The sequence below is a fragment of the Gadus macrocephalus genome, chromosome 14, assembly GCF_031168955.1.
Source record: "Gadus macrocephalus chromosome 14, ASM3116895v1".
NCBI classification, from domain to species: Eukaryota; Metazoa; Chordata; class Actinopteri; order Gadiformes; family Gadidae; genus Gadus; species Gadus macrocephalus.
In genome coordinates this window covers 14,597,163-14,609,072 of record NC_082395.1, presented here as the reverse complement: position 1 = coordinate 14,609,072, position 11,910 = coordinate 14,597,163, and the positions used below count along the sequence as shown (strand labels likewise).

Genomic DNA, 11,910 nt, shown 5'->3' with positions numbered 1-11,910 from the left:
GGTTGAGCAGAGCAGTAATAAGGCCTCAGTAGGACTGTTCCGCCCAATAAAGCCAAAGTCAGTCATACATGTAGTAATCGGTGGATTTAAAATTAAAGGCTTCAATTATTTATGTCAACATCCCTTTCCATAATTGTAGTTGAAATTAGTCTAGAAGATGAGTGCATTAAAAACAAACCAAATCAATGAAGAAACATGAAACACATTCACTTGCTTGTTTGTTTTATTCATAAGATGTCACTTTTTTCTTCTACATCTTATGCACAGCAGATACCATGACAAACAAGTTTTAAACCACAAACTGAAATTCCTTCTTCACTTGAATCCTGCATTTCCATATGGTCATCCCTCCCCCAAATAAACCAAGCCTTTTTTGTTCGTATTCCAGTTTCACATTCTGAAAGATCAGCATTTTACAGCAATCTCATTGTAGCAGTCAGGGTGGCAAAGGCCACTATCCGAACACTTCCATTGACACTCATTTTCCGTTTAAGCAAATACAATTGCACTTTTTTTAAACTACTTCAACAGTATTATAGGATCAAAAATAACACCAAAAACATCTAAACAACGAACTTAGACAGATTTTTTTTTTAGTTGCTCGAAAAAAATGCATAAATATACATCACACAAAAAAGTACAAATTCATACTTTCTTTGCACAAATAATAAACATTTATAATGACAAGGCTAGGACTGGGATAGTCAGAAAGATGCATTCATAGGGTCCATGCGAGATAAGCCATTTACACAACAGCCTAGCTTTCAAAGAGGCAAGACCAGGGTTCTACAGGGAAAAAACAAAAAACAATTGTCTAGGCCAAGATAAAGAGGCAACACAAACACTAACATTAGGATCCACAGAAACTGTGATCCAAGATCATGCAAAGAGACTTAACATGCAATGACTTTACTCTTCTAAACCTCTCCTGTGCCATGACAACCCATGGAAGGACTTGCTTACAAATGGCAACTTCAACGTATCAATTTCCATAGCAAGTTAACGTGCCTAGCAGTTTTTTTTTACCCGGTTAGGTGCTAAGGTAGAGCTTTAGTTTCCAAGAGGATTCATAAGCTTAGAATGTTGACAGCAAGATGGTTTCACCTCCAATGTCTTGAAGACATTCTGAGGAATTATAAATACTGTATGTTTCTAATGCACATTTGTCCATTAAATAAACCTGATTAAATTAATGAAGCGCTTGGCAAACCTCCCGTCAGCTGGATGCAGGTGGGGTTTCCAGAAGCCTGTGGAGGGGCGAGGGGGAGGATATACAGCACAACAATAGATCACATTGTCAATCAACACACATCTGAAACAATCCCTTCTTCAAAATGAATCCTTATTTACAGGCCACAGACTTTTGTGTAGGTCCCAGAAAAGGCAAACGAAATGCTTCCAAGACAAATGCTACTCACTTAATAGCTTAACAAAACTGTCGGGACTTCCATCCAGGCTGGGAGGTCTCGGAGGGTGTTGGGTACCAGCGCATCTACGGACACAAAGCATTCATGAGCAAACAAAGACCGCCTTCATACTGGTGGCCCAACACTTAATGCACCCCAACCGGGTGCATTTCTTCAAGCGACATAACATTACATTTATGTAGGTATACATGTGATGCACTATTATGTAGCAAGTCACCCAAAAAAAAAGTCCCATTATTCCTGAATACATTAGAATCATAATTTTTCTACATCTGACCCAAAATCCTTGTTCAGCCCATGCATCCCCAAGAAAAAGTACAGGCCATGGGAATATGGGTCACATAGCCATTGGATGAAGCCAACAGTCCTGGAGTAATTAACAGCCATGGAAATGAGCTGACCCCCTGTTAAACATTTCCCCAGCACAAGTGTTTGTATACCTATGCCTTTTCCATAGAGTAAGACGAGAGCCCAGCAGACTTGCCAATTACCTGACAAAGCCTGAGTATTATTTCATGGTCAAGACAATTGCGGGCAAGAGGCCAAGAACACCTACAGGCTCCCGAGCAATTTAGGACCATACAGTCGAGTACAATCAAGAGTTCCTACTATATGAAACTGAGGTCAAAATCCAAAGTATTCTAGGGATCCATCACCACATTGAAATTACACACCCCCCCCCCCTCCTCAGCTATACAGACTGCAGGTTGGCACCTTCAATAAAGGCCATCATGGCTCACCAATTTCTTTGCTAATACCTTGAATTCCTCACCACCTCATCTCAGAAAGAATGCTCAACAATGGCTGCTGGCTACTGTTTAGTGTATCACTGCCTGCATATTGGAGGAAGTTAGCCGAGCAATGAACTTTAAATGACCCAATAGGATAATTTTTTCCATTGCTATCGTTACCAAGAGCACACAATGCTACCACTGCATGTAGATAGCAATGAACCCACAATGGAAAGAATGTATGCAGTACTTGCACAACCACCCCCATTACATTTCCTTTTAACAGTCAAGTTTGACAGATGGTAATTTGCCACAACATAGACCATGAAGTTCGGGATTAGCTACAAAAAATATACGAGCCCTTTCATTATGTAGCCATTTTATGACTGAATAAACCAGGAAAAGCTGTTAAAGCCTGCGTTAGACAACCAAAAGGAATTACTGCAAGAATGCTACAGGTACAATTGGATACAACTATATAACATTGTCTGTTTACAAGTCCGCTCCTTTTTCAGTTCTTCCAGATGTGACCAAAGTAATGCTGAAAGGATTGCGTTAGTATGCGAGCACACACACACACACGCACACACACACACTACCTGGGCATGGAGGGCAGCGGCTGCGGCGGCTGCAGCCGGGTAGGTGAAGGCGCCGTGCGGCAGACCAGGAGTCAGCTCCGTGGTGTAGAGGGGATAGGGGGCCCAGGCATCTGGCGACGCGGGGATCAGTGCCGCTCCCGTCAGGTCATCTGCTCAGACATGAGGATGGTGGATGGAGGGGAGAAGGGGGTCGAACTGGCCTACAGCCATGACCAGGTGTAGGGTACATCAAGGATGGAATACTGGATCCAATAGTGGCGTTTCAATGACTTAAAAAAAAAAGGGGGGATTTCACATCCAAGTATGGAGGCTAACCCTAACTGTCTCCCAGTTACAGCCAGAAAAACTATCACTAGCTACCCTTGATTGCATACCTTGCTACAGACAATAAAAACCAACAGCCACCATGTGCAGAGACAACACTTCCAATGCTAAAGTGCAATGAGTTGCTCCAAGCATCACTTTTAGAGGAATTACGACAAAGGCAGGAAATTGATGGCCGGCTAAGCATCCCAGAGAAAAACGAATATAATTATAATTTACAGTTTGGAGGGGCATGCTTGTGGAGGGTGGGTTAGTGTTAAGGTTGTTCTCTCGTGAACGTCTGCGTAAAACCCAACAGTCTAGGAGCAGTAGAACAAGCTACAGGGACGCGACGAGGTGAGAGTGCATGAGAGAGAGAGTGCATGAGAGAGAGCCTATAGTGGTGCAGCCGTAAAACTTACATGGGTCCCGTGCAATGAAGTGTGCTCCTAGAGCAGGGTGGATATTTGTGGGGTTCGGTGTGGCCATCAGCTTATTCTTTGCCATCTTCGTGTTGGCTTTAGCAAACTCTAAGCGCAGGGTCTGGGGGCTTTCGGGGTCAAAACGGATGCCCTGGTGGAGAGACGGGAGGGGGTGGGACACAGTATCGTAAGGGAGGTGGGCTGCGTTTGGTTTTTGAAGGGGGCTACAGCGCACGGTTCTCACACAGCAACTCCTGAGCACGGTTTCAATACTTAATGTATACTACAGTCTTCATCGCAGAAAGAACAAATCATTACCAACCAGGGTGGTGTGTTAATCTATTAAAAAGACAATTGAAAGACTGAAAGATACTCTGAGTATTGCAACACGCCTGCATCTCGTTTCCTTCAAAAAGGCCGGGCCACTGGGTCAGTGTGATCCAGTCGCAAGGACCAAGAAGAGCTGGAGATGAGGAGCCGTGACGAGTCCCTGGGGTGCCATCGCTGGTGGGATTGACCCTGCTGGTGATCTGTGCCCTAAGCGTTGTGCCCACATGCAGGTGAGTAGTCTCTTGGTGTGTATGTGTGTTTGTCTGTGTGACCACTAGTGTGGCTAAAAGAAAAGGTGATGCTCCTTTAGGGCTATAGACCAAGAGAAAGGTGTTAGATACTGCAAATGTGGGCGATTGGGGTGACAAAATAAGAGGTTAAACTACAGAAGAAGGGTTCAAATGATACTACCGGTGTGTCTAAACAGTAAAGCAGTGATATGTAAATGAGAAGGGCTATACCAGACTTGGGAGGATGTGTACCGGGGACATAGTAAACTACCGTTAGATTACAGGGCTCTGGTCTCTTTTCCAAAAATGGCCCTGCCATTGAATTATAGAAGACAAAATGGGTTGGCTTTCAGAGATGGTATGAGATTAGTATGTTTGAGACCTTTAGTTCATATTCCTTTAAGTTAAAGTCCACATTTCTGAGAAATGCAACAAAAAGGGGCAGCAGAACCCCAGCCAAGGACACAGCATCAATAATGCAGGCCTTCCAACTCCTGTGCGCTTTGTTGACTCTTACATTTAATGCATTTTTTGCAGCTTCAGCTCCAGACCGACTGTCAAAGGTTACAAACCCAACGGGCTGGAAGACAAAAGCCAGAAGGATTAAAACAAATAAAGACAGCCAACTGGTAAACACAATATTGGAAAAAAGTTCTAGGCAGAAAATGTTTCCCCATGGTCTGAACTGGGGATTATGTATTCCTTGTACATCCACTACTGCCCAGTGGTGGGTTAAAAAGGAGATGAGCATTCTGACATTGATTGAAAACCCCATACCTGTTTGGATGTTAACTTAATCAGTGACCCTTCATAACCCTGTGAAGAGGAAAGAAAATATATCTTCACTGTCAAGTCACATGCATGAACAAAAGCATAAACCATATGAAACAAACCCTTTCAGAACATAGCTTAAGGCCAAATAATTTATCCCTCAAAAAAAATCCTAAATACAGAGTTAAAAATATGTTGAAATTCTAGCCAATGCAGTTGACACAGTTGACAAAGGGAATACGAGTTTTGGGTTTGTAGTAGATTTAGCATGATTATCAAGAAAGGCATTTGTTCCAACAGATATGAACTGATGATTGGTTACAGCAAGTCTACGTTCGAGAAATTATTGCACAAAGATTTCCAGACAAAATTCTAGATTTTTGGTGCAGCATAAAATCCTTGGTTTACAGACAGATTATTTAATTGTCCTAGTAAAATCCTGATTTTAAGCATTGGTTTGCAGATGACCGAATAACAAACCAAGGTTTAAGCAAGTCGTCCAATTTAAAAAATGGTGTTGTATAGACCAACAATTTTCTACTCAAATACTTAAGAACAAAATGGATTATTAAAAAACACCCATTTAATTCTGTACTGGTAGCGCAACAAATGAGGGCATGGGAGTGGATTTTAAACAGTTGACAGAGGAAACAGGAACATGAATGCTTCCCTAGCTAGAAGCTAGGGGTCACAGGGAGGGATGGTTGGCCAAGGGCTACTCATTTACACATTCCACACGCTCATCCATGTGGATACCACTTCCAATTTAGTCATCAGGTGGGAGGGAAGGCTGTGGAATTGGACGGGTCTGGTCGAACAACACCACAACTATGGGCTCACAATTACGTGACCTCATTAGAATATATGCCGATATCCCAACTGGTTTTAGCAAGCTGGGGGGGGGGGGTATTTGCCATGGATAAAAAATGTCTGGATATATTTGTCGATCGCTATAAATGCTCAGTGCATACTTCAAAGACGAATGAGAAAATAAGTTGCACTCGCCACCCTCCCCCCAACCCATTATTGGAATCTTCAAACATGTGGCTTACCTTGAATGGTCTAAAAAGAAGGTAAAGTTCCCTTGGTTTGATATCAACTGGTAAGCCACTGACAAATAGTGTCCGTACCTGTATTTAAAACAAAACAATGAGACAAAATAAGAAATTGCATAGGTCTGTAATAGAAACCTTTTAATATTAAGGACAATATAAAAGCACTACTGGAAATTTGGATGTAGCCCTTAATAAAAACGTTCTCCTAAAAAAGAAAAAAAAAAGACACACCATATATGGTACTTTGTATGATGAAAACAGTAAGGGCCATTACATCCCACTCAAGGGGGTGGGGTTGAGCACAATGGGCAGCAAGAGGAACAGCGCTGGACAACAGTGCACACACATAGCATGACACCATTTCCTTCCTACAGACATTGCGGCCCCAAAACCACGCCGGCGACTCAGGTGCAGCAAGCTCTGGTCCTGACGATTCGGCCCATTATTGAAAAACATTTTGGTTGCGTTGTAATCTGTCCAGCGACTTCCACAAGGCCGCATGACAGGAACAAACCAGTATATTTTCTTTCAAAGCCCACACAAATTAATATGGTACGAGGTAGGTAGGCTATCGTAAAAAACCTTACATAAAACCTATTGTGACTGAAGTTAATTTATGCCAGATAATTGGTCAGGCAGCCATTTCTTCTAAATGCTAGAATTTAAATTTGATAGCTTAGGCCTATGACGGTGTTTGTAGCAAAACAAAGAAAATGCTCATAATTATGAAAAACTAGTAAGATCCCACGTGAGTAGAGAAACAGTTAAACATTTTTACTACGTATAAACACTTGCTCACCCCTTTCCAGTAAAATAGTCAATTTTATCAATCGCCTTTATTCATACCTAAACTAGAAGTTTAATGTTAAGGGCATTCGTTCAGTGACATAATATTTTCGCCCGTCTTTTAGAAGTTATGGCACACTCGTTGACAAACGTTTCCAAATGGAGGTTAGCCTACACGCAGCGACAAATTGTTTTATTTTGTAGTCTCGATCCGTTCAATTACTTAATTTAATATGAACCCATCGAGAATGCATTCGGACAATAATCAAACTGCACACCTTTTTTCTAACATGAAACCTCAGATGGTTCACAGAAGATGGCTTTATAACCGATTGAATGGAAGTTTTTAAAACAATTTGCCTTACCTCCTCCTCAATAGACACGTTGTTATTAGGCTCCACATCAGCTTTGATACTCATGTTCACAGTGGTTGCTTCAGCTGCGCTTGAAGAAAGTGTCAAGTTGTTCCTGGTCGGATATTTTCCCCAAGTGCGTTTGTAGTTGCAGAGCAAATCTTGGTGGCGTTTGAACTTTAGGAAAGACGTGCCGAAGTGAGTTCGTGCAGTTGATGACGAGGTATCCAATGATATATTACGAGAGAGAATCATTCATAAAATGAAAACTTAAACTAAAGTGTGAGAAGTGGAAATGTGCACTTGTGAGGGTGAAAGAGGGGGAGAAGTGCGCGTCGTGAAGCTCTCTGCAATGCTCACATCAATGCTGTCGGATTGTGGCGGGGATACAAGTCCACTTTCTCATTGGAGGCTTCTCCTCCGTCCTGTCACCGCTGGCTTTCAATTAGCTCATCAATTATGTCCTTGGTCTGGGTGAGCAGCAATCAAGCGCGAGATCCACCTCAGCTGGTATGAGGCCCGCCCCCCTTTCTCACTTTTGACATCATCGTTTCCTGTGGGACCCGGAGAACCAATAGAAATTACTTTCCCAAGGTATTTTTTTTATTTTTGAACGTCTTACATATAAAGGCCTAAACCTCTGCAGCAAGACATTTTTAAAAAGCATTGAACACATCTACAATTAACAGACCTATGAATTATAAATACATACTTTAACAAAGAAAACGAGCCCATACACATAGGCTATTGGACCTAACAACAGATGAGTATCACATAATCCAACTAGCTTTCGTTTTCGTCAAGTTTACGGTTTAACTGGCAATAAACGGCAACATAAACATTTTGGTGCATATAGGCCTATAGGCTAAAGATCTGTCACGACTCCTGATTTTTTTAACGTTCATCACCCAGCTACTATCTGTAAATCTTCGTAGTTTTCCTTAGAAATTAGATTTGTCTTTATCTTAATCCCTTTAAAAACATTTGAACATTGATTTCACAACTAACAGATAATTGCAAAAAAATGCAATTAAATAAAATATCATAATAAATAATAATATTTGATTATCAATTATTGATTTATGTACAATTATAAAACAATGAAAAATAACATAGGGTTGACAACGGCTAAAAGGAAATAATGAATAGGCATTAAGACATATTGACGTTTAAATAAGTAAATAACTTTTAAAAGGCCTTACCCCAAATATAGGGCATATAATTCCATGCCCATGTAAAAGTAAAACAAAAATAATATAATAAAGATCATAGAAAGACAACGATGCATTGTAAACGATAATTAGGAGGGATATTCGCGACGATATATCTAAATAAATTAACCTCAGTGTATTTAAGGGCAGGAGACTGCAGGGGGGCAGCGGCGGGTGTCGTGTGATCGGCTTTTGCACTGAAAGGGGACTCGTGTCTGCTGTTATTTCCTCACAAGTGTAGCTCTCAAAGGCAACACTGCTTCCTGACTTTGTATGGGAACACAATCAGCCCAGCTAGGAGCACCAGCAGCAGTGGACTCCACAATGAATCCGCTCGTTACTAGCTTTTAAGTAAATAGAAGGGCTCTGAACTTGTTTCTTATGGTCCCATTGGAAGACTTTTTTTTTTCTCTTTTTTTTTTGGGACATCCGACAAGCCGTTAATACAGTAGCTTACAAAAACATATCCTTAACTGTCTATCAGCTAATTAGCCTATAGCCTACTAAGGAACCTATCACTGTGAGTAGTTTCATTCTATATTAGGCCTAGCCTAACTCTCCAGTTTACAATGAGCCAAAACGAATTTCTTCAGATATAACCCAATAGAGTACAATCTTTCTACATTGTGCTCCGTTTTAGACCAACCGTACAGAAAGATAGAGATGTTTAGTTGAGATGTTGAGGTGGGATTCTAGATCGCTGCTACAGGAAGTCATGAAAAAGCTGATAAGGGCCTGTTTAGATTATGCCATCGCTGCAGCTGATTGGTTCTTCAGTTTACTGAAGAACCAATCTGATGAACTAACCATTTGATGAACCAACAACATTTAATGTTTTCTGTCAAAGTGACGTATTCAGGCCTGACCTAGATTATAGGCTTATAGACTGGTTATTTCGATGGTACTTCATGCCTATAAAATATTGAGCCATGTGCCATAGTGTGATCATTAATTTATGGAGATAATGCAGTGGATATAATTCGGGGGGTCTGGGAGCAATCTGCTCCTTGGAGCTGCTAGCGGAGGCCATTTTTTCTCACCAGCTGTCTTTGAGCCAGTTAAATGCAGCTAACTGAAGTCTACGCTTGAATTCTCATGGGTAACATTTCATTATGCAGAATATTTTTCTAGAAAAGTAAAAAAAAAAAAAAAAAAAAAGCTCTCAAATCCAAAACAGCAGAAGCTTACTTTTGACATGGGGGGGGGGGGGGGGGTATTCAAAATCATTTTGGTTGATATTATGCAGGACTCACCTTAATTCTAAAACCATTTAGAAGGTATCCTTAAATAAAATATTATACACATAATACAGTCTATGAGCATTTTTCTATTTATTTTATGCAGAAACCGTATATTAACTTTTTGCAGAAGCTCTGTACATCAGAGGGCAAGGTGTCCTTGGGATGGTGAATGTGTGACTCCCATAAAACACCTCTGTTGCCAAGCACAGATACCACCACTGCCCACGGCATCTTCTGCAACATTAGAATGTTTTTCCAAAAATGTGTTTGGAAATGATAGCCATGAATCATTCATTTAGTTTTGACAACATGGACGGATCTGTATAAAAAGGACCATGCCTGTTTCCCCAATGAGGCTTATTGTCAAAGGGAACGCAAACTGTCTTTTTGCATTCATGCTTCTTCTAAATGTAAGCACACAGAAACAAAAGTTTGTTCATTAGATATTAAATTGTTCATCGGGAAAACATGTTTCACTCTTGTTTATCAGAGTGGTGGTGAATATAATGAGATGCATGTTCATGTTATATGGACCTATAACTGTAAGATATCATGTCAGCTTTATCAATATATATTGTTAGAGACGAGTCAGCATGATCTATTTACAGTCTATTTATAATACGGGGACAAATGTCAAAGCAACATTTTTTAAACAAATCTTTATTTGGTGGTTATGCCATTTTTAACTTGAGCCAACAAACACTCAGTGGCCAATGTTGCATTTTGAGCCATGATCATTATCAACCACAAGCAAACAAAGTCCTCATTCGAACATTTTGAAAGACAGACTCGATAAGAGCCCTTCCCATCCACCAGTTCCTTATCAATGCGTACTGTAGGCATCAGTACAAAGGGGCAATTTCCTTCAATTTTCCTCTGATTGTCTCTTGCACAATCAAAACAACTTAAGAGCATTAGATCGGATTTTTCCTCTTTTTCTGTATACTGAGAGGCCCCTTCAAAGGGAAGAAGTGTACAGTTCAGAGTCTCTAAATAAACCTCATGTTTTATTTGCGAAAAAGCGGCCCCATTGTCCCATAAGTCGCCTCACACAGCACTCTTCTGCTTCACGCCAGACTGAGCTTGTCCTCCAGCGTTAACGTCACCCGCCGCTAAACCACTTAGCTTGTGTTCTCTGTGTCCTCTGTGGTACGGCCAAACATCTATTTGAAAAGTCCTAGGAAACTTTGAAGCCTTTTTTCACCCACACACTGAGCAACGGAGGCGCAGAATGCCTCTGTGATGTTTCATGAATACTTTGTCCAATAAATTGTCCTCTTCATACAAACACTCAAAGATTCAGGTTTGACAGTAACCAAAAACCTGTCAGTGTGATAGCTAAATGTCTTCCCTGCTTTGATCCAGCAAAGGAACTGATAGTCAAGAAAGGATAAAAAATTATAAAACACAAATCTTGTCTAATAAACAATGTACTATAATTTAGAAATTGCCAAAAAATAAGTGATATATATTGATATGCTGGCCCCCTATGACTAATCACTATCCAGATATCGACAAATATTTTGTGCTGCACAATGTCCCACTAGTTAAAGTGTAACTGGGACGTTATTGAAATACATTGGTGAAATATTAATCTTAACTACAATATACAATTATATACAAACTTGTTTAATTGAAAGGGACTTCTCCTTGGACCTAGGGATACCTCCCTTCCTCTCTCTACTTGAAAGATGTTAAGATAGTTTGCATTTGCATTGCCACTGTAGCCACAAAGTCAGACACTGAGGCCATACCAATCGACTGACTTCTTTGTTGTGTAGATTCCTTTACCTGTCTTGCAGCTCTCCTTGCAAACATGTCCACCTCACCTTTAGTGTATTGCAATTTAACTTGGTCTCTCCCGCCATGGCTGTCTTCAGCCATAGCCAATCCTTAACTCTCCACGATGATCACTCCCCCTCACCTTTGTTTCCTTTCTATTAACTACCCACAATGTGAAAGTTTCCCTAAAAGAATCATGTACACCCATTGTTTCATTGAATGTATGCTTGGTAACTTTGCTGCCTGTAACTTCAAACAAATACTTTCCTGTCCGATGTGTCCTAAAAATAAGCTATTCTTCATCAATTGGTAACATTTTACAATAAAGGTACATCAATGAACTATCTCACATTAGTTAATGCAGTAATAATCAATAGTATATAACATCATCAAAGGGGTTAAGGTTAGGCTTAAGGTTAGGTTAAGGGTAAGTGTTAGGGTTAGTAGTAATGAATGAATAAAAAAATACCAGATGCGAACACCATTAGTAAATTATTACAAGACCATTAGTTAACTGTTAATTAACTGTTCATTATAAGATAATGCTTATTACTGTATTGGATAATGTTGATTGTGGTTAATTAATGTATCCTTATTGTAAAGTGCTTCTGTTACATTTCAGGCAAGGTCCCCGTGAGTTGACCGACTATCATGAAGTTTGTGGACAAC

General features: G+C 40.4%; 1 protein-coding gene across 2 annotated transcripts; it reads right to left on the bottom strand.

Annotated features, from left to right (window-relative positions):
* Nucleotides 1-205: 205 nt before the first annotated feature.
* Nucleotides 206-7,526, bottom strand: LOC132471788 (RNA-binding protein, mRNA-processing factor 2a). 2 transcript variants are annotated; one of them, XM_060071060.1, is made up of 9 exons: nt 7,368-7,526; nt 7,020-7,184; nt 5,866-5,943; nt 4,820-4,858; nt 4,560-4,622; nt 3,483-3,633; nt 2,758-2,906; nt 1,419-1,492; nt 206-1,247 (listed from the first exon to the last, which is right to left on the bottom strand). In XM_060071060.1, the coding sequence occupies exons 2-8, from the start codon at nt 7,071-7,073 to the stop codon at nt 1,427-1,429; spliced, it is 600 nt and encodes a 199-aa protein (XP_059927043.1). In that variant the 5' UTR covers nt 7,074-7,184; nt 7,368-7,526; the 3' UTR covers nt 206-1,247; nt 1,419-1,426. The 2 variants fall into 2 exon arrangements, with proteins under 2 accessions (XP_059927043.1, XP_059927042.1); XM_060071059.1 differs by having other exon boundaries at nt 7,020-7,499.
* Nucleotides 7,527-11,910: the final 4,384 nt, after the last annotated feature.

Excerpts from the sequence above, each read along its gene's own strand:
- LOC132471788 (XM_060071059.1), bottom strand. The coding sequence starts at position 7,262 with ATGATTCTCTCTCGTAATATATCATTGGATACCTCGTCATCAACTGCA. Across the intron at positions 5,944-7,019 it reads ACGTGTCTATTGAGGAGGAG|GTACGGACACTATTTGTCAG; the intron begins GTAAGGCAAATT and ends TTTTAAATACAG. Across the intron at positions 4,623-4,819 it reads TTAAGTTAACATCCAAACAG|CCCGTTGGGTTTGTAACCTT; the intron begins GTATGGGGTTTT and ends TTTGTCTTCCAG.